The sequence below is a fragment of the Coregonus clupeaformis genome, chromosome 6, assembly GCF_020615455.1.
Source record: "Coregonus clupeaformis isolate EN_2021a chromosome 6, ASM2061545v1, whole genome shotgun sequence".
Classification (NCBI taxonomy): Eukaryota; Metazoa; Chordata; class Actinopteri; order Salmoniformes; family Salmonidae; genus Coregonus; species Coregonus clupeaformis.
In genome coordinates, this window is record NC_059197.1 from 1,214,035 (window position 1) to 1,235,958 (window position 21,924).

The 21,924-nt window shown below is 49.3% G+C and overlaps 1 protein-coding gene across 4 annotated transcripts in view; it reads left to right on the forward strand.

Moving 5' to 3' along the window:
* LOC121567356 (histone-lysine N-methyltransferase 2A-like) overlaps window positions 1-21,924 on the forward strand; it is a 42,197-nt gene that overhangs the window by 13,842 nt on the left and 6,431 nt on the right. The window contains exons 4-30 of one of the 4 annotated variants that reach the window (XM_045217150.1): window positions 610-787; window positions 1,032-1,266; window positions 1,372-1,436; window positions 1,530-2,090; window positions 2,324-2,403; window positions 4,151-4,393; window positions 5,228-5,374; window positions 5,615-5,713; window positions 5,955-6,075; window positions 6,478-6,591; window positions 6,930-7,114; window positions 7,377-7,550; window positions 7,926-8,036; window positions 9,056-9,129; window positions 11,662-11,873; window positions 12,072-12,172; window positions 12,287-12,424; window positions 14,329-14,487; window positions 14,802-14,919; window positions 15,366-15,444; window positions 15,529-15,689; window positions 15,880-16,047; window positions 16,150-20,737; window positions 20,867-20,935; window positions 21,030-21,241; window positions 21,467-21,541; window positions 21,706-21,880. In XM_045217150.1, the coding sequence (XP_045073085.1) occupies window positions 610-787; window positions 1,032-1,266; window positions 1,372-1,436; window positions 1,530-2,090; window positions 2,324-2,403; window positions 4,151-4,393; window positions 5,228-5,374; window positions 5,615-5,713; window positions 5,955-6,075; window positions 6,478-6,591; window positions 6,930-7,114; window positions 7,377-7,550; window positions 7,926-8,036; window positions 9,056-9,129; window positions 11,662-11,873; window positions 12,072-12,172; window positions 12,287-12,424; window positions 14,329-14,487; window positions 14,802-14,919; window positions 15,366-15,444; window positions 15,529-15,689; window positions 15,880-16,047; window positions 16,150-20,737; window positions 20,867-20,935; window positions 21,030-21,241; window positions 21,467-21,541; window positions 21,706-21,880 (8,642 nt within the window). The remainder of the gene's footprint in view (window positions 1-609; window positions 788-1,031; window positions 1,267-1,371; window positions 1,437-1,529; window positions 2,091-2,323; window positions 2,404-4,150; window positions 4,394-5,227; window positions 5,375-5,614; window positions 5,714-5,954; window positions 6,076-6,477; window positions 6,592-6,929; window positions 7,115-7,376; window positions 7,551-7,925; window positions 8,037-9,055; window positions 9,130-11,661; window positions 11,874-12,071; window positions 12,173-12,286; window positions 12,425-14,328; window positions 14,488-14,801; window positions 14,920-15,365; window positions 15,445-15,528; window positions 15,690-15,879; window positions 16,048-16,149; window positions 20,738-20,866; window positions 20,936-21,029; window positions 21,242-21,466; window positions 21,542-21,705; window positions 21,881-21,924) is intronic. The other 3 variants (XM_041877350.2, XM_045217158.1, XM_045217161.1) reach the window with 3 other exon arrangements.

The following is a 21,924-nucleotide window of genomic DNA, read 5'->3' on the forward strand; positions in this document are numbered from 1 at the left end:
CGATAAAATCATTTGACATGATTCTGAGAATGTTTTGCTGCCATAAATAGCATTGTGAGTGTTTGAACACAGACTGAAACTTGATAGCAGGAATGTCCCTGAAAGGGGGTTATGCAAGAGGAATTCTGCCAAGCCACCTTGTACATCCGTGCACAAATGCTGTTAAAGTACTCTCCTTTAGAAAACACTTGAAGATGTGTATCACAATGTGTATCTGTTGACCGGTAAGAGCGCCCGGAGGATGATGGTTTACAGATTAGGGCTGTCACGATACCAGTATGGTGATACTTGATTTTCCACCACATAAAAATAACTTGAAGCAGACTGAACTCTATGGTCCTTTAAAAAAACCTGCTGTATGTAAAATATTGTATGATGGGCTATAGCTTGGAAAAGAAACAAATGTGAGTGGGTGATAACAGAAGGCTGTGTGTTCGCAACAACTATTTCCCACAATAAATATACGTCTGTATCCCCTTCAGAGTAGCCCCTTCAGAGACTGATTTGGAAGAGGGTTAACATTGATCAAATGTAGTTTTTTAAACTTGAAATACACAGTCCCAGAATTCAAGTTAAACTGTACTGATGTTGTTGGCTTTGCTCCACCAGAGCCAGGAGAGCGACTCTTCGGAGACGTCGGTGCGAGGGCCGCGCATCAAGCACGTGTGTCGCCGTGCCGCTGTGGCCCTGGGCCGCAACCGGGCCGTGTTCCCCGACGACATGCCCACCCTCAGTGCCTTGCCGTGGGAGGAGAGAGAAAAGATCCTGTCTTCCATGGGGAACGATGGTGAGATCCGTGTTAAACGGGCACGTCCCCTTTTGAATATTTGTAATGAAGTATGACCCACTCGCATACTCAAATGCTCCTCCAACACATCAAGGAAGTCATGGCGTTTGAGGGTAAGGACCGTACCTTATTCTGTTTCATATGTTTCTGGCCTGGCACCCCGTTACAAGAGTGATTTCCTATTTCCAAGTGGGACCTTTTTCGTAGTCACCATATTGTGCGGCGAATGCTCCCCCCCTCGTAGACAAATCTTCAGTGGCGGGCTCGGAAGAGGCGGAGCCCCAGTCCCCTCCCATCAAGCCGGTGATGAGGCACACCAAGACTATCCAGGAGGGAGGGGCGGCGCCCAGAAAGGGGCGGCGGTCGCGGCGCTGCGGGCAGTGTCCCGGCTGCCAGGTCCCTGAGGACTGCGGAGTCTGCACCAACTGCCTGGACAAGCCCAAGTTCGGGGGCCGCAATATCAAGAAGCAGTGTTGCAAGTAAGAATGAAGTTATGTTTACTTGAGTTGAGTGATTTCCCAGCCTCACTAATTTAACGCCACAATGTTTGAATATGTGACTGACTGTATGCGTGTACGTCACAGGGTCCGAAAGTGTCAGAACTTGCAGTGGATGCCTTCCAAGATTTTTCTCCAGAAGCAAGTGAAAGGTCAGTGTCTTTCATAAAGCCTTATGCATAAAACCACAGTGTCTTCACAGTTCTCAGTGTAATTGACGGGATTGTATCATTTTGAATTTTTAGGCAAAAAAGACAAGAAGAAGAACAAACTGTCAGAGAAAAAGGAGGCCGTACCCCCCGTCAAGGACCCAACAAGCACGGAGCCCAGTCTTAAACCGACCCCGCCCCCTTTAAAGGAGGAGCCCCCTCGCAAAAAGAGTGAAACCCCTCCCCCGAAGTCAGGTGAGGAGAAGCAAAAACAGCCGCCGCCGTTGCTGCCACCGTTGCAGTCCCCCCCAGCCGACAACCCTACCGCCCAAAACGACCAGCCCCCCAAAACCCCCAGTGGCGCCACCGCCCCTGGGCATGACCAGAAACATCCTGAAACGGTACCAACAGGTGCTGCTAGTAAGAAGGAACGCAAGCCGCAGCAGCCCACCCCTCCATCCTCCCCTTCCTCGTCCTCCTCGCTCCAGAGCTCCCCCTCCCCACCAACGCCCCTGCAGCCCCCACAGCAGCAGCAGCAGAGGCCCCAGCCCACCCAGGGGCCTGCAAAAAAGGAGGGAGGGGCTCCCAAGTCTCCACCCACAGAAGCCAAGAGGAAGCCCCAGCAGCAGTGCCTGGCCACGCCCATCACAGACACAGGTAGGAGGAGCCATATGCATGATATCTTCAATTGTAACGGTTATGATTACCCCTTTGTGGAATGGCTATAAAATTGCTGTTTTCCATTGTAATTTCCCTTGCACACTAGTGTATCCATCTGTTAACACTATGAAATAATATAATTACATTTCTCTGATGCGGTGTAAAGCAGTGATTTGCTCTAAATGGGATAGTAGCTAATGTTGGTACTCTTATAACGTGTGTCCCCTCAGCACCCGAAGGGAAACAAATGAGGAAACCGACTCCTCGCTCTGTCCCGCCACCACCTAAACCCACCAAACCAAAAGAGAAGGTATGTTCTGCAGTAGGGCTGTTGCGGTGACCGTATTACCGCCACACCGGCAGTCATGAGTCATGACCGCAGTAAAATTCCACGTGACCGTTGAGTCACGGTAATCTCCTCTAATGTACTCTGGACATGCGTTGGTAGTACCCAACTCGCTAACGACCATCAGGTCGCTAATGGCCTGGTACTCAGCGCTCTATTGTCCCTCTAACCACTCGACATGAATCAAAACAGTGTAGTGCTTTTAAAACTCATCTCACTGTGATGATACGTTTGAAGAAAGAAGTTCAACAACCGATTTGAAACTGAGTGGAAAACCTGGTCGTTATGGATGATGTTTCAAAGCCTAACAACGAAATGGACTGAGCTTTCTAAGGTGATGATTAATTCAAAACACCCATACGCATATCAGAGTTTATGTATACGGCATAGGCCAATATGAGCCCAAGGCCGAATTTTTTAAACAAAATTAAAATAATGATTGTGTCGTTATTCAATACATAGCCTACCACATATTACGCACAGCAGAAAAACATCAAACTAAACTGATTTTAATTGGTCTAGCCTATACTGTGAGTAATCACCTTTGTGTGGACTGTATGTATATTGGATGGACTGGTTACCTTATGCTGCGCTCCAAACGATCTATCCACAAGTCTGGGAGAGAATGTATAGGCCTAGGCGACGCTGTTGGTGTATTGATTGTGCAGGACTGCTTACCGTTATAGTGAATTTATATTTCAGTTGGAATGGCCTAGTAATAGGGCATTTCTTTATATTTTCATAATTAATAGGCTGGCACATTTACCTTTTAGCTACAGAATATCTCACCACTGTGCGTTTCCATCCCCTCTCTACTTGATTCCTTTCTCCAGCGCGCACAGAGAGGAGCTGTCTGCAAATTATGATCAATTGATAGAACAGTGCGTTCAACCTGTGCAAGGAACAGAGCGCACGCTTTTTTGTGACTTTCTCAAATCATCAATAGCCTATAGTCGCACCATGCAGCCCATATATGTTTTGATTTCTAAGACATTTTAAGGTTTGTATCATTCACAATTAAAGTTGCCAAATAACTCTAAATCTAGCGTATAAGACCTGTTTTAAATGATCATTTTTACACTCACACTTCATATGCGCACTCGCTCTGCAATGGGAAAAATATCCTTTCTGTTTTATTCAGCTAAATTCAATTAGATTTTTCTTACTATAAAATCATATAAAATAATGGCAAGGGACTTAAGCATATCTTGTCTGCTAAATTAGCAAGCCTACAGCCTATGGCATGGCACATAGCCAGATAACAGTAGGCCAACTCATATTCTGTTCTTCTGAAATGCATCTTCTTCATATCATGTTTCTTTAGACCTGCTTTAAATAAATAACAGATGTATTGTGATGGTGTATATTACATAGATTTATTAGACTTTCTTAAATGTAGAGATTCCAAAGGCGCGCATCAGCGGTTTGTATGCGGCTTGTAGCCTATGCGTGGAGGCCTGGTAAAGCGAAATCTGGTCAATTACCATGAGACCGGCAGTCTTTTGCATGACAGTAACCGGCTGACCAAATTTCATGACCGCCACAGCCCTATTCTGCAGTTCCCTTTATGACGTGATGTATTTGTAAGGCGATGCCAAAGGCAAATGTCCATCTTTTGTTGGACAATAAAGTGATATACAATTTATATTCCATAAATCCCATGCATGCCCTCATCCCTGACCCCCTCTCTCCTCCACCTCCCTCTCCCCAGCAGCAGAAGCCGTTGGCCACCAAACCTGAGAGCAGTACTTTAAACTTGCTGAGCACTCCCTCGACTGGGGGCACCGCCAAGCAGAAAGTGCCCAGCGACGGAGTGCACAGAATCAGAGTGGATTTTAAGAAGGACCATGACGTGGAAAATGTGTGGGCCACCGGCGGCCTCAGCCTCCTCACCTCCGTGCCAATCACCCCGCGGGTCGTCTGCTTCCTCTGTGCCAGCAGTGGCAACGTCGAGGTGAGTCACAAGCTCCTCTTGCTCTCTCTCTACCCCTGTGCTCACTCTCACTCTCTCTCTCTCACACACACACACACACACACACACACAACAAAGGTGAGGACAGGCTGGCCTCGCTCTCAAAATGAGGGAAAAGGAGAACTTCTTTGTATTTCAAAATAAGAATGGAATAAAGTGAGCTACTCATCTAACATAACGTGGTGGTACACCCCCTGGACAGGATGCTAGTCTTATCACAGGGTTGTACCGGACCGCACCAGCGGGCCCACTTCAAGCATTCAAAATATGACATATCAAAGTCTACGAATAGGTTTGGGCGATATCCAGATTTTCAGACCGTTTCTGTACCATACCGGGGTAGACGGTATTACCAAAGCAATTTAGGCAACATGGATCTTGATCCAGGAGGGGGTTGATTGTCTCTGCTGTAACCAAGAAGCTTGATTTTGCCATCTAGCCACTTAGCTAGCAAGTTAGCCAACTAAATGCATAGCTGGAGCCCTGAGCTGGAGATAATTTATTTGGCACCCCTGCAGCCCCTGTGAGGGTATTGAAAATCATACCGTCGGTATGTCTAAATACCCCAGTATACGGTATATTGCCCGAGCCTAGCTACGAATACTCAGATGGCACATAGGCCACATGGTTTAGACCCATAGTGGTCGTCTTCAGGCAGTTCAAAGTGTCTGAATAATACCTCTCTCACACACAGCCTTTTATAACCAAATATCCCACTTTAGTACCCATTTTATTAATTTCAACCATACTGACTGAACACTCCCAACTGACTGTGCTGCACTGACTCTCCTCTCCCCATTCCTTCTCCTCCTCCAGTTTGTCTTCTGCCAGGTGTGCTGCGAGCCCTTCCATCTCTTCTGCTTGGGGGAGACTGAGCGCCCTCTGGAGGAGCAGTGGGAGAACTGGTGTTGCCGCCGCTGCCGCTTCTGCCACACCTGTGGCCGCCAGCACCAGAAGACTAAAGTAAGCCTCGCCCTTTCGAACGATTTGAGTCTGAGTAACAAAGGCTATTAGGGGTTTGGGAGTTTGTATTTGGTTTATCACTATCCCTGTTATGTCTGGCTCTATTCAATGTCTTCCACCAAGAGGTAGAGAAAGATGTATGTTTCAGGCAAGAGCTTCAAAGTTAGTCTAATTACAAAGTCTGACGCAAGATAGTAATTAAGTTGCTAACTTGCTTCTCTCCACCTCTTCTTCCCCAAGCAGCAACTTCTGGAGTGTGAGAAGTGCCGAAACAGCTATCACCCCGAGTGCCTGGGGCCCAACCATCCCACCAGACCCACCAAGAAGAAACGAGTCTGGGTATGCATCACGCCATCCTTCTCCTCCTTCCTCCTCCAAGCAGTAAAATGTGGTTTTTTTTTGTTAGTGTGTATTCGGCCAGCAGACCCAAAGGTTAGGGCTAGTCATAGGGATCGAAATTGGTTCCGTTTAGGATAAGGTTTAGACCGTGTAACTGCCACCTGGCGACATAGCGTTTATCGTATATCGACTGCCTTTTGTTTAACCATGAATTGTCTCTCCTATGTGTCCTTGTGTCCAGATCTGCACCAAGTGTGTGCGCTGTAAGAGTTGCGGGGCCACAAAACCTGGGAAGGCCTGGGATGCCCAGTGGTCACATGACTTCTCCTTATGTCATGACTGTGCCAAACTCTTTGCTAAAGGTGAGTCACAAGCAGGGCTCTAAATTAACATTTTATATATATTTTTTAATTAAGGAACACTAGAAAATCATTTTTACAACATTGATTGAGATACAGCCTGTATTGGGCCTATATGAACTCTAGCTACATTGTGCCCTAGAAACTAATATGTAACACTGTAAATACATAATTTGTTTATTATAAAAGCTAAAATGTTGATAAGAATACCTGTCATTGAAATTGCTACAGAAGACGAAGATGTTTCTAGTTGGCAAAGTCCATGTAGTCCATTCTGGTTTCAGTCAATTTTGTTCCGTTTGATCCCTAATGAACACGAACCTGTCTCCTCAGTACTATGAAAAGGGTTGAGTAGGGTTTGGGGAGAGTGTTTAGTGTTCTATGACACAACGACTTGTTTTCCAGGTAACTTCTGCCCCCTTTGCGATAAGTGCTATGACGAGGACGACTACGAGAGCAAGATGATGCAGTGTGGGAGGTGCGACCACTGGGTCCACTCCAAGTGTGAGAACCTCACAGGTTAGCGGGCGCTCTTGCTTCACAACTCTACTCACTGGAAACAATGTCTGTTTCTCAACGCCTCTCCTGTTATGAAGCGATACAGACTTGAACTTGGCACCATTCTTTCTTTTGGCTGCTATATGTTCACTACATAGGGGTAGAGTACTTAAATGTGTTTATCAATTTCAACTTCTGTTGATATACCCCAAAACACTTGTAAAATGCCTTTCAATAGTCATGTACTTGGCATGGATCTGTTGTCAACACTTTTGATACAGAGAATCGACCGATAACCAACCGATAAATGAGTGTGAAAAGTCAACCTCCCTCCCTGCTCCCTTGTCTCCCACTACCAGACGAGATGTACGAGTTGCTGTCCAAGCTGCCAGAGAGCGTGGCCTACACCTGCACCAACTGTACGAAGCGCCAGCCTGCCGAGTGGAGGACGGCCCTGGAGAAGGAGCTGCAGGGCTTGGTGCGCCAGGTCCTCACCGCGCTGCTCAACTCCCGCACCTCCACGCACCTGCTCCGCTACAGACAGGTGAGGACAGGATATCTGGGAGAAGGAGATATTGTGTTGCATGTTTAGGGCCAGGAGTTTTTCCCGACCACGTTGTAACTTGACCAGGGAAATACTTAAAGCTCTGGCTGCTCATGTGACAGGGTAAGGGAAAAACTCTGGGCCCTGGAATGTCGGCTTTAACTAGGGCCTAGAGTTTGTCCTGGTTTGGTTACATGACCAGGAAAAATAGCTGGCCCTACAGATTATACATATTTTCTTTGTTATCTTTCGCTCTCGTTAGGCTGTGATGAAGCCGCCTGAGTTGAACCCTGAGACTGAGGAGAGTTTACCCTCCCGCCGCTCCCCCGAGGGGCCCGACCCCCCAGTCCTGACCGAGGTCACGCCCCCCAACGACTCCCCCCTTGACCTGGAGTCAGTGGAGAAGAAGTTGGCCGCTGGGCGCTACAAGTCTGTGGTGAGTCTAAAATCACATCCCACTCGTGTTATCTCACAACCTCGCACCTTCAAAACACATTCAATCAACTGCCCCGCCGCAAAAGCTTTGATATTTTCAAACTGTGTAGTCTGTCATTTTAATCCTTTCATCCAATCAGCATCCGCCCAGCATTGCGTGATAACACTAGCTATGCGTGTATGAATGCACAGCCACATCATCCACAGACACCTGAGTAGTGGCATGAATGGTCAGCCCCGGGGAACTCTCTTCGCTCAGAGTTCAAACGCAGTTCAATCTCAGAGAGGGAGGGGGAGGGAGGGAGAGAGAGAGCAAGGGATGAGATGGAAGGCAGTGTGTCACTCACTCAGTGCTGTGTTTTCTCCTTTCCTTCAGCTTGAGTTCAGTGACGACATAGTGAAGATCATCCAGACGGCCATCAACTCAGACGGCGGGCAGCCGGAGAACAGGAAGGCTAATAGCATGGTCAAGTCCTTCTTTATCCGGGTGAGGAGAGAGTAATAATAATATGCCATTTAGCAGACGCTTTTATCCAAAGCGACTTACAGTCATGCGTGCATAATTATTTTTTTTTGTGTATGGGTGGTCCCGGGGATCGAACCCACTACCTTGGCGTTACAAGCGCCGTGCTCAAACTCAGCTTCAGTAGTAGTATTCACCCTGATTGACTCCACTGGTAGACACAGGCTGCTTCCCAAATGGTAGGGTAATACTTTTGACCAGGAGCCATAGGGTTTCCCATAGGGTTCCCTAAGGTGCCATTTGGGATTCACCTATAGCTGTTAAAGCCGGAGTCCTCAGTCTGTTTCTGCCCAACGACAGGGGTGATGTAACCATTTTCCAGTAAATAGACACTGCTATGGATGCACTGACATTACACAAGATTTGATTGATGGTTATAAACATATTTTGAAGCTATACATCATTTGTTTTATTGTTTGCTTTTGTTGCCATTTGAGTCATTTTGGGTTGTGGTAAGACAGTGGGGCTAAGCTCTTGACACATTTATAAGTTATATTCTTCAACTAGACAGCACCTATTTAAAGGACCAATGCAGCTGTTTTTATCTCAATATCAAATAATTTCTGTGTAACAATTAAGTACCTTACTGTGTTTTCAATTAAAATGGTCAAAAAGAAACAAAAATAGCTTCTTAGCAAAGGGACATTTCTCAAGCAAGAATTTTGCTAGCACTTTCAGTGGTCTGAGTGGGGAAGGGAAAAATGAGATGTTATTGGCAGAGAGGTTTGGAAGTCTTTCGTATTGGTCTATTAACTAATTTACCGCATGTTGATGTCACTATGGAAGGCCAAAACTCCATCCCACCAAAACAGACATTTTAAGGTGGTCTTTTCAAAATAGCTCTTACACTAAAACGGCATTATCATAACTTTCACAGTATTATTCTAACCTCATAGTGTGGAAATGTATATAAAACATGGGAAAATCTGTTTTTTGCCTGCACTGGGCCTTTAACGTCTTTTTTCTCCCTGTCTCTGTTGCAGCAAATGGAGCGCGTGTTCCCTTGGTTCAAAGTCAAGGAGTCCAGATTCTGGGAAACGCACAAATTCTCCAACAAGTGAGTGTGAACCGCAACATATCAATGAGATTACACAAGACTAATAGATCGGTACACATGCTGCCTGTCGCATTAATGATTCATATTGCAAACAAATGACACTGACTGACCCGCTCGAGGAGCCAAGTCCATCTGTATGTTCGACTCTCCTCTTGCTCCCTAGTGCCTGGATATCATCTTTCCATAGCTCATGCATTGTGCATGCTCCCACTTCCATTGTGAGAAGGGTGCCACCCCCTGTGTCCCTTTTTGACATATGAGCTTTGAACACTCCTCTGCGGTCACCCTAAGGTTTTAGCCGTGCCTTTTTAGTCCCGCCGTTCAACCCCCATTTGTTCATTTTAAATATTTCAAGCGCATGTAGCAGCTATTTCTCAATGCCAGAAACGCATATAGGAACTTGGAACACCCCAAGAAAACATTCCCAAATGAAAAACTCTTAAATACATTTTTATAATACTGTAATATTGTTCAGAAAAATTGGGTTTTAGGTTTACTCCAAATCAGCTTCAACTTCAGAAACAATCCCACAACACACCGCGGTCAGCGTCACACAGTGAGGAAATAAAAATCCATGCTCACCCTTCATAAACTCGTGGGTAAAATTTAGTAGTAGTAGCTTAGTAGTATGGGGCTAGCTAGCAATTGCATTTTTATTAAAGATGGCCAAACTTTGTGTGGTAGCAGGGTGTAGCAACACTTGCTATGCAAATGTGACTATGCCTCTATGGCCACGCAAATTAGCTGTCTGCACCTGGGCTCTGTGTGTGTGTGTGTGTGTGTGGATGGCTCGTTGGATGGTGTCTGTGGCTCCGAGGGAGTTTTCTATAGAGCCTGCCTGCAGACTAAATTAAAATGCTGCTCAGATCGTGTATCTGTGGTCATTTTGGAGAAGTCCCGGAGACGGGCTTGCTTTGGTGGGGTGGATTTTGTTCAGTGGGAAAGTATTTCTTTTTATGATTATTTTAGGATCAGTTATCACAGTTGCTTCTTGTTGAAGAGGCATCAGCTAACGTTAGCACAGATCGAACAATGAGACAATATTTCACCAAATGTATAAATGTGAAGCATCCGCCTGGCGTATCCACTCACCAGCAAATATTGTAGTGAGAGAAAGCCCAGCGGCTGGCAGTGGGAGAAGATGGAACTAGATGGATTTGTGCTGACATTCTGCAAATTTTCTAATCGATTTAAACATTTGATCTCAATACAGTTATCTGTTCGCAAAACTGGACAAAGTTTTGTAGACTTTACCCTTTGCCAAAGTTTCAAAAAATTGCGTTGTTTAGAAAGAGTGCAAAGGCGAATTGATTTATTGCACACACACACTTCAGAGTAGGCGTTCCCTAACAGAAATATGCAAATGCATTGTACAACGCGCCAATTGGATCTCGCTAGCTCGTGCTTGCCTCTGCCCACCTCCATGCTTGTTCTGCCCACTGACTAATTTGTTCCCATTTGAAATGACAGGCTGTGGTCTATCTTGGTTTAGTTATAAAACATCTTTGACATTAGCTTGCTATCTTCTTCCGCCATTTCTGAATTAATTTGTGTCTGTCTTTCTAGCTGGCATAATTAGTAGACTAGATTTTGTTTGTGTACTGGCTTATGTTGATAACAGCCAAGTTTGTCCCTGATATGGGCTAGTAAATATCCTAAAGCTAGACAGCGCTAGCCGCAAGCTAAAACTGGGGTGAGAGGGAGGAGAAAATTAACTTTCTGTTTCATCTGCTGCTGGGGTGATAATGTTCACTCAAATACGTTTTTTCCACATGTAATTGATAAAATGTGATTTTTATTCTATAAAGATTGTAATTGTGTCAATATGTTGTGAGTATGGTAGAAACATCCTCACAGCCGTTTTCCATACTAAAACATGAAGTACAACTTGGTATGGGCACCAGCTTACCATGTACAGTAGGCTCACTGTGTGAGTCATCAAAATTACGATCTTGCGTACAGACCTTTCCGGCAGTCTTCGTGGTTTTTGTATGTGGGGAGCATAAATTGTACAGTTGTAAACTAACAAATAATTGTTCAAGTTAGAATCCATGTATATTAGTTAATAAACAGAACCAACTACATACATATCTGATAGTGTCCATTATCTGCTACCTGGACTTTTTTGTATTTTGGCTCGTTAAAGTTGTAAACCCAATTAGTCAGTCGTTCAGAAGATGATAAACGGTGTGGTTTAGAAATGGGTTTACATTTTGGATCGAGTACACTCTTGAATATTGACCGAATGCACTGCTTTGGGGTAGAGTCACTTGGGGTGTAACAGTTGTGTTGTGTTGTGTGTGTGAAACCTGTGCAATTATTGCAATCAATCTGTGTTAGACCCTGTTAAAATATTCTTACTCTACTTTCTTGAAGTACTGTGTTCACTGATCGAAATTGACATAATTGGTGAAATCAATGCAGTGGAAAACTTGCTTTCACCAATCCAATGTTAACCCTTCATCAAGGGTGGAAGGCAGGAAGGATGCATTTATAAAGGGTTCAAACAGGGTCTGTCTGTTTGTCTTGCAGCAGTGGCCTCCTCCCCAATGCCGTGCTGCCCCCCTCCCTGGACCACAACTATGCCCAGTGGCAGGAGCGCGAGGAGATCGCCCGCGCCGAGCAGCCCCTCAGGAAGAAGATCATCCCGGCCCCTTGCCCCAAGACCCCCGGAGAGCCCGACTTCCCCACCTCCCCCCCTCCGCCCCGGCCTCTACTTCCTCCACCACCCCCTATGCTCCACGGTGAGTCTGCTTAACACAACTAAAGGGCAACACCTAGGGACAAAAGTAGTGCACTATTCCCTATATAGGGAATATGGTGCCATTTGGGATACACACCTACACTAAGTATGCAATGGATACACTTTCTGATACCGTTTCAGTTGCAGGAAATGACGCTGATGTGTTCGTGGCATTCTTCTCTCTCTCGCTCTCTCTCAGACCTGAGCCGTGAAGACAGTCCTGAGCTGCTCCCACCCCCTGGCATCAGCGACAACCGCCAGTGTGCGCTGTGTCTCAAGTACGGAGATGATAACATCAACGTAAGTCAAAGTTGTGCTAAACCCCGCCTTAGCAGTGGTACAGCTCTTGATCGTGTTCCCTGTTACTGAAACGTATCTTAGTGTTTTCTAAGTTCTTTGTGTGTCTGGTTTCAGGAGGGCGGCAGGCTACTGTACATCGGGCAGAACGAGTGGACCCACGTGAACTGTGCCCTGTGGTCAGCCGAGGTGTTCGAGGATGACGATGGCTCTCTGAAAAACGTCCACATGGCCGTGATCCGAGGGAAACAGTTGGTAAGACTTATAAACCAAAATACATATTCGTACTAGATGTATATTCTTACTAAATGTATATTCTTACTAAATTAATATACACTATATATACAAAAGTATGTTGAAATCCCTTCAAATTACTGGAGTCGGCTTTTTCAGCCACACCCGTTGCTGACAGGTGTATAAAATCGAGCACACAGCCATGCAATCTCCATAGACAAACATTGGCAGTAGAATGGCCTTACTGAAGAGCTCAGTGACTTTCAACGTGGCACCATCATAGGATGCCACCTCTCCAACAGGTCAGTTCGTCAAATTTCTGCCCTGCTAGAGCTGCCCCGGTCAACTGTAAGTGCTGTTATTGTGAAGTGGAAACGTCTAGGAGCAACAAGTTGTAGGCCATACAAACTCACAAAACGGGACCGCTGAGTGCTGAAGTGCGTAGCGTGTAAAAATCCTCTGTCCTCAGTCCAAACTGCCTCTGAAAGTAACGTCAGCACAATAACTGTTCGTCGGGAGCTTCATGAAATGGGTTTCCATGGCAGAGCAGCCTCACACAAGCCTAAGATTACCATGCGCAATGCCAAGAGTCGGCTGGAGTGGTGGTAAGCTCGCCGCCATTGGACTCTGGAGCAGTGAAAACGCGTTCTCTGGAGTGATGAATCACTCTTAACTATCTTGGCAGTCCGACGGATGAATCTGGGTTTGGTGGATGCCAGGAGAACGCTGCCTGCCCCAATGCATAGTGCCTACTGTAAAGTTTGGTGGAGGAGGAATAATGGTCTGGGGCTGTTTTTCATGGTTTGGGCTAGGCCCCTTAGTTCCAGTGAAGGGAAATCTTAACGCTACAGCATACAATGACATTCTAGACGATTCTGTGCTTTCAAATTTGTGGCAACAGTTTGGGGAAGGCCCTTTCCTGTTTCAGCATGACAATGCCCCCGTGCACAAAGTGAGGTCCGTACAGAAATGATTTGTCGAGAGTGGTGTGGAAGAACTTGACTGGCCTGCACAGAGCCCTGACCTCAACCCCACCGAACACCTTTGGGATTAATTGGAACTTCTACTGCGAGCCAGGCCTAATCGCCCAACATCAGTGCCCGACCTCACTAATGCTCTTGTGGCTGAATGGAAGCAAGTCCGTGCAGCAATGTTCCAACATCTAGTGGAAAGCCTTTTCAGAAGAGTGGAGGATGTTATAGCAGCAAAGGGGGGACAAACTCCATGTTAATACCTGTGATTTTGGAATGAGATGTTCGACGAGCAGGTGTCCACATACGTTTGGTAATGTAGTGTATGTTTCACTTGAAAATGCTATTGTACTTGATTCTGTGCATAATTTACATGATGTATCTTCTATGCATGCCAGTTTGTCTTGGCTAAGAGTTGAGGAAAGACTGACTGCGTGAATTCTTGTTTTTTTATAAGAAACATGAATGTGTTGGAAATTGCATAGTCAACTTACACACAGCACTGACACACACATTTACCCCACCAGACATGCCACCAGGGGTCTTTTCACAGTCCCCAGGTCCAGAACAAATTCAAGGAAATGTACAGTCTTATATATATATATATAGCGCAAATGAACAGCAAACCTGGTTTGAAAAAACAAATAAAGCAACGCCTCTCCCCCATGTGACCTACTTGTTGTGTGTATGTACGGACATGTATGTGTAATTGGTAGATGCACACACACCTAAATGTTAATTGTAAAGTATTTTGTCTGTCTTTTTCGTTATATGTTGGACCCCAGTAATTCTCGCTAATGGGGATCCTAATAAATCAAATTCTATTATGCATGCTCTCTTGATAAAAATACACTTTGATTGTATATTTATTATTACTAAAATGACCTTGTTGCTGTTGTTGATTACCTGTCTTCTAATGGCAGTGTCCTGTGCCGTGTGTTTTCCTCTCTGCAGCGCTGCGAGAACTGCCAGCGTCCGGGCGCAACCGTGGGCTGCTGCCTGACCTCCTGCACCAGAAACTACCACTTCATGTGCGCCCGGCAGCGCCACTGTGTCTTCCTGGAGGACAAGAAGGTCTACTGCCAGCGCCACCGGGACCTTATCAAAGGAGAGGTGAGATGCAAAGCAGAACTCCTTCCTTATCTTCTCTTACCCACCTGCAGCATCACACACAAACAAACATCTAGAAGATAAGATTCGAAAACTTGACAGATTAAAAACCCCCATTCATTTTTATTAAATGTCAATGTGTTTTTTTATTTTTTTACACTCTGGCTTACTGGTAAAAGATCAAAAGAACATGCATGCAATTAGCCCAGCCCTTATCTAAAGAAATCATACTGCAGCCTGGGTCAAACTGAGGTCACAGTGAGGAGAAGGGTGCACTTGTAGGTACTTTGTTTGAAATGTATGACTTCCTTGCCCAGGTGGTGTCTGAGTCTGGCTTTGAGGTTACGCGGAGGATCCTGGTGGACCTGGAGGGGATAAGCTTGCGGAGGAAGTTCCTGACCGGCCTTCAGCCGGAGAACATCCACATGATGATAGGTGAGTATGTTTATATTACCCCTCACAGCCATATATAGAGATCTCTGGATGAGTCTCAATCGGTACCCTATTCCCTTTATAGTACACTACTTTTGACCAGGGCCCTCAAAAGTAGTATACTATAAAGGGAATAGGGTGGCATTTGGGATACACACTCTATATATGGCTCTGCTTACTCTCTGTGTCTGTAACCTCTCCTCGGGGACCCCTAGCAACTGATCATATTTGGTCTATTCCAGAGCTAGGCAACACACGTGATTCAAATGGTCAACTGATCATCAAGCCCACGAATTAGGTGAATCAGCTATGCTAGTTCAGGGCTTTCCCAAAGTAGTGAAACGGACAGTGTTCTCCGTGGAGTTTTGAGACACTAGCTGGCCCAACAACATGTTTCTGAATTGCCTCCTTGGATTAGGGGTTCTAATTCTTTCTTTCTTCCATCGCAGGCTCCATGACCATCGATTGCCTTGGAATACTGACCGAGCTCTCGGATTGCGAACGCAAACTCTTCCCCATCGGCTACCAGTAAGTACACACAGTGCACATGTCTTATGTGAAGGAGTCAATGTACAATAAGACTGATTCATTTGTTTGTTTCTGTCACAACAGGTGTTCCAGGGTGTACTGGAGCACTCTAGATGCCCGGAAGCGCTGTGTCTACACCTGCAGGATCCTGGTGTGTCGTCCCACTCTGGTGGAGCCTGACCTGAAGAGTGCTCTTCCAGAGGAGAACCGCACCATCTCCCACAGCCCTTTTACTCCCATCTCAGGTGTGTGAGCCAGAATGCATAATCACTGCATTATTAATTATAAAAACTGCATTTGGTGTTGTATGTAGCTGGCGTGTAAAAGCATTGAATACATTTATTTCTCATGTGCACAGGGCACAGCAGGTGTAAGTAGTACAGTGAAATGCTTACTTGCAAGCTCTTCACTCAACAACAAACTTTCCATTGACAGATAAAGTCCTGTCTCCAGTGCCCGGCCCGTTTGACTCCCTGAAGCCCTCCGACCGCCTGTCCCTTCTGCCCTCCAGCCCCAATCCTCCTAAAGTTTACACACGGAATAGGCACCCCAGCTACCCCCCATGCCAGCGCTCCCCTGGCTCCAGACCACTTCCATCCCCAGGTATCTTCAAACTCTTTACCCCAAACTGTCATTGTAAACTACCATTCACACCTGGAGACATGCAGTATGGTAAAATGTGTTTGTGTCCATGTTTTTTTGCAGGCGGTTCCTCCCAGTTGGCCCATGAGATTGTGACGGTGGGGGACCCCCTTCTGAGTTCCGGCCTGAGGAGCATTGGCTCCAGGCGCCACAGCACCTCCTCCCTCTCCCCCCAGCCCAGACAGATGCTAGTCTCCCCTCCACTGGCCACCATGAACCAATTGGCCCTGCTCTCCTCTTCCGCCCCACCCCCTCCCCTCTCCTCCGCCTCCAGAGACCTGGGTCTGAGGGACACGGAGAAGGGAAAGCCGCCCGCCAGCGGCGTCCGAACGCAGAGCCACGAGACTAGCTCACTCAGCCCTGGAGGTCAACACAGCAGACACCACCACAGCATCTCTGAGATGAAGACAGACGTTGGGAAAGAAAGCGCGCCTGGCAAACAGGCTGTGGGAGAGAACCCCAAACTTTCCCCAACAGCCCCAGAGATGGCAGGAGCGAGCCAGGCCTCCCCACCACCAGGTACGGGCGTCCTGACAGGGCACCAAAGGGCCAGCAGCAGCAGCAGCTCCCAGGTGGAGAAGGGGAAGCAGGGCGGGAAAGACCCAGATCTGTCGGCTGGCGTCATGCTCCTCTCCCGCCACCGCGTCACCACGACCCTGTCCAAAGACAAAGGTGGTAGTAGTAGTAACCCGGCCAAGGAGGGAAGTGTTACCTTGGCGCCAGCCTCTAAAGATGCTGGAAAATTGGGGTCTCCCCAGCCTCCGTTCCACAAAAGCGGCGGGAGGAAGTCCCAGGACTATCTGTCGGGGCCAGCCCCTGCTGCCGACATGAAGCCCCTGTGGTCTTCGGAGGCCACGGCCGAGGAGGACGTCATCAAACGGCGCTCCCAAGCCACCCCGGCTGTCTCCTCCAGCCACGCGGTCCCCACCACCAAAGACAAGCACTCCAAAGTCCGAAACATCGACAGCCGAGAGACATGTAAAGAGAGGGAGAAGACTCCTCAGAACAGCAACAAGAACCCCAACAATGCTAAAGAGACTGGTGGCACCACTAACGCGCCAACCCCGACTTCACAGAACAGCAAGGCCGCGACCCTCGGCAACAACACCAAAACCATTGGCAAGCAGGAAGTGGAAAAGCTGGAGAATCAAGGAAGAGGGCGATCTTCAAAGAACAGGGAGAGATTTTCAAGCCCTGAGAAGAACAGCTCCAGCCTAGAGGCTATCAAGCAGCCCAGGTTAGCCTCAGAGAGAGGCATGAGGGCTTCGCAGGTTCAAGCAAGAGTAACAGCCAACGAAGTCGCCGCCGCTAGAGACAAGAAGCGGGCTATAGTCAAGGCGTCCCTGACGCCGCTGAAGACCGACCCTAACGGGACCAACACCGTGAGTACTTCCTCTGACTCCTGCATCACCCCTTCCATCTGTCCCGCGGGCCAGGAAGGACCCCCCCACCGCAGGTCTTCCTGCTCCATGCTCTTCTCACCATCGGCCCGCTCGGAGAGCTCCGAGTCGAACAGCCCGCCACCGCACCCTGAGGACTGCGAGGAGAAGCGCCTCCTGACTCACTGCACCGAGGACGAGGGGACCAGCGACAGGGACGACCACGCCCTGCTGGAGGAGGAAGGCGGCGACGGGGACAAACACCACGAGGACGACGGCGACTGTTCAGGTTCGGCCAAGCGGCGTTACCCGAGGCGCAGCGCCAGAGCCCGCTCCAACATGTTCTTCGGCCTGACGCCTTTCTACGGGGTGCGCTCCTATGGAGAGGAGGATATCCCCTTCTACAGCAGCAGCGGGGACGGGCCTGGGAAGAGGAAGGCCGGGGGCAGTAGGCGCTCGGCCGAAGGCCAGGTGGACGGCGCGGACGATAGGAGTACCTCGTCCTCGGGGGACAGCGGAGAAGAGGAGAAAGGGGGATTCAACCAGTGTTCCAACAAGGATCCGTACTATTACAACTTCACCCGCACCATCATCAACCCCGGCCCCGTGATGCCCTCAATCGAGGGGATTGACCAGTGCCTGGGGAGGGGCTCTCAGCTGCAGCGCTTCCTGAAAGACGAGGCAGAGGAGGAGGAGAGGGTCGTTGCCGCTGTGGATGAGGGAGTTCCCACCCGGAGCCTCCTGGGCCACCAGCAGATCGGCCAGCTGGACGGCGTAGACGACAGCTCAGAGAGTGACGCCAGCGCGAGCACCACCAACACCACCACCACGGCCACCGCTGCGTCCTCTTCCCACAAGAGCACTGGTAAGAGGAAGGGCAGAGAGAGGCACGCGGAGAAGCTGGAGCACGACTCTGGGAAGGAGGCGGACAACAGCAGCGGAGGGGGTGGGAGCAGCGGTAGCAGCAGCAACAACAGCCGAGAAGGGAGGAAGAGCCAGAAGGACAACTCCCTCCCTCTGGGTGGGGTGAAGTCGTCCCAGGGACAGGACCCCCTGGAGGCCCAGCTCTCACTTAACACTGACCTGCTCAAGTCGGACTCGGACAACAACAACAGTGACGACTGCGGCAACATCCTGCCCTCGGACATCATGGAGTTTGTCCTCAACACGCCCTCCATGCAGGCCCTGGGGCAGCAGCCTGAGGCCTCCTCCTCCGAGCTCCTCTCCCTGGACGAGGGCTACGGGGTGGGCGTCAACCGCCGCAAAGACATCCTCTTCGAGGACTTCCCCCAGCCGCTGGCCAGTGCTGAGCACGTGGAAAGCGGGGTGAGCACGTCCATCTCGGTGGAAGAGCCATACGGTCTGCCCCTGGAGCTGCCCTCTGACCTCTCTGTCCTGACCACTCGCAGCCCCACGGTCAACAACCAGAACCACGGTGGCCTCATCTCAGAGGGCTCGGAGCGCACCATGCTGTCCCTGGCAGCCTCGGACGAGACCATCGCAGCGAAAGGAGGCGTGGACAAGCAGCAGAGTAGAGGGGCCGTCGTGTCCCCTGAGAGCCAGCAGGAAGGAAGTGGAGGTAGCCGAGAATCTCAGGTAAGAGAAGGTCACATGACCCCGGAGCAGTTTGAGCATATCAACAGTCCCTCCCTGGGTCAGGTGGTAGAAGCAGGTAACCAGGATCTGACCAGGAGTTCTGGGACCCCTGTCCTACCCAGCTCCCCCACCTTGCCTCTCCAGGGACAGAAGTATATCCCTGCTGCATCTTCAGTCAGCCCCGGACCTTCCCATGTGGCCAGCACGGCCGTCCAGACCACCTCTCATTTAAAACCAGGCCCAGAAAAACTCATAGTGGTCAACCAGCATCTGCAGCCCCTCTACGTCCTACAGACTCTCCCCAATGGTGTCACTCAGAAGATCCAGATCACCCCATCGGTCAGCGCAACAGGAGTGATGGATACCATGACTCTAACCACAGGGCTCACCACCGGGATAACCACCTCCCAGCCCATATTTCCTGCTGGGGGTAAAGTTCCCCATCACCCTCAGATCCATACTTTCACCGGCACCACCCAGACGGGCTTCCAGCCTGGCATTCCCAGCACCACCTCCGGCCTCCTGATCGGGGTGCCCTCCCACGAGCCCCAGATCCTGGTGACTGAGGCCGGACGGAGGCATGACCTGGCCCCCAACGTGACCATCGTGTCCAGCGCCACCTCCATCTCCACGTCCTCGGCCGTGCTCGCGTCTGGACACGGCAAGAAGCGACCCATCTCCCGTCTCCAGTCGCGGAAGACCAAGAAACTGGCCCGCTCCAGGAGCCAGCCCACCCTGGCCCCGTCTGAGGTGAGACCCAACATGACTCTGATCAACTTGTCCTCGCCGCAGATGGCCCAGTCCGGACTGGTCGAGCTGGGCACCCTGACCACGGCCGCCACCACTTCTCACCGCAAAGTCCCCAACATTATCAAGAGACCCAAATCGGGCATCATGTACTTTGAGCCCATCCAGCAGAGGATGCCTCTTCCCAGTGGGCAGCCTGGCATCCTGGGCCACGCCTCCTCCACCCACCTGCTGCCCTGCACTGTCTCTGGGCTCAACCCCAACCAGTCAGCAGTGCTGAACATGGTGTCTATGGCTCAGGCCAGCGGGCCCGGAGGCCTCATCACGCCAGGTTCTGTCTCTCTCAGCACCCCGGTGCTCAGCTCCGCCGAAATCACGGGACCCATCAGCAGCCTCCTCTTCAAAGCCAGCCCGCACAACCTGGGCCTTCCGGAGCAACAGATGCTCCTCCAGTCTGGAGCTCCTCTGATGTCCCAGCTTTGCAGCCCCGTCCAGACCTCCATTGCCAGCAGCATCTGCGTGCTTCCCTCCCATCAGACCATCAGCATGTCCGTCAGCCAACAGGTGGACCCGGAGAGCGCCGCCTTCCAGCGGCAGCAGCACCCGCCAAACGCCAGCGGGCAACCTGTGGCTCTGGCCCCCAGCCCAGTCCCACAGGACTCCGACAAGGGACACCTGGTCGGAGTGCTCTCCCAGAGTTCCAGCTCTCAAAGCTCACGCACCATGCCTATATCCAGGTCCTCCTCAGAGCAGAAACAAGAGCTGAAGTCTAGCGCTACAGCAACGTCATCCACGGGCTCGGGGAAAGGCAAGCAGAAAGCCAAGCGGACGAGGCAGAGTCCAGACAAGGCCAGCGGGAAGAAACACAAGGGTTGGCAGGCAGAGCCTCCTCGGGAGGCGCAGGGAGACCGGGCCACCTCCACTCCTGGGTAAGATCACATAACCGATAACTCATGAAATAATCAACTAGGACTAAACTGATTTCACTAAGTATGTGTTATCATACTACAGTTGCCACCTGCTACATATCCATATTTTAATTCCCTCTGCCACCGCAGGTCTAGAGAGCCAGTCTCTCCCGAGCCTCTGGACACAGGCAAGCCCAGAGAGAGGGGCACCAGCAAAAGGTGAGTAATGCAAGCTTGTCACCCCTTACCATTTCTATACTATTAATATGTCAATGGGTAATGAGATCAATTTGAAATTGTATTTTATTTGCAGTGTTTATTCTGCCAAGTCTGCTGAACCTCCTGCTCTAACCAGTGAGTTCCCTGAGGAGAAAAGCAAGACCACCGCTGGCTCTCTACTGGTGGCCACCCCTGACCAGGAGGGTAGCCACAGGGACTCTTCTATGGACAGCAAGCCCAAGAAGGGACTCATCTTTGAGATCTGCAGCGATGACGGCTTCCAGATCCGCTGCGAGAGTATCGAAGGTATCCGCAGTCCTGACCTTATCCTCTTGTTCCGTGTTTCCATGTAGCTGGGTTGTTATGACACTCGGAAATAGCGCTAAAGTTATTGAAGTGAATGTGTAACAGTCAAGAGCTCTTATTTCAAAATCCTCGTACAGATTAAGTAAACTAAATGTGTACTTTTAATACTAACACAGAGATGAGACACTAAGCTGACCTGTCTTGTCTTCTCTCTCTGACCCACAGAGGCCTGGAAGTCCCTGACAGATAAAGTCCAGGAGGCCCGCTCCAACGCCAGACTCAAAGAGCTCTCCTTTGAAGGTAAAGTGCCTTTTATCAGATTTTATTTTGTTTATGCAGGTTCAACTACTTTCAAGAATCAAATGGTGACTCATCACTAACTTTTTTTCCCCTCTGTACTCCTCCACTCCTTCCTTTGTGTTCTCGCTTTCTTTCTCTCGATCGTATCTCTCTTTCTCTCTCAGGAGTGAACGGTCTGCGGATGCTGGGGGTCCTCCACGATGCTGTGGTGTTCCTGCTGGAGCAGCTGTATGGTTCCAGGCACTGTCGCAACTACCGCTTCCGCTTCCACAGGCCCGAGGAGGCGGACGAGCCTCCCATCAACCCCCATGGCTCGGCCCGCGCCGAGCTCCACCACAGGTACAGACACTCCCAAAAGATGGATAGCTAAGTCACACACAGCC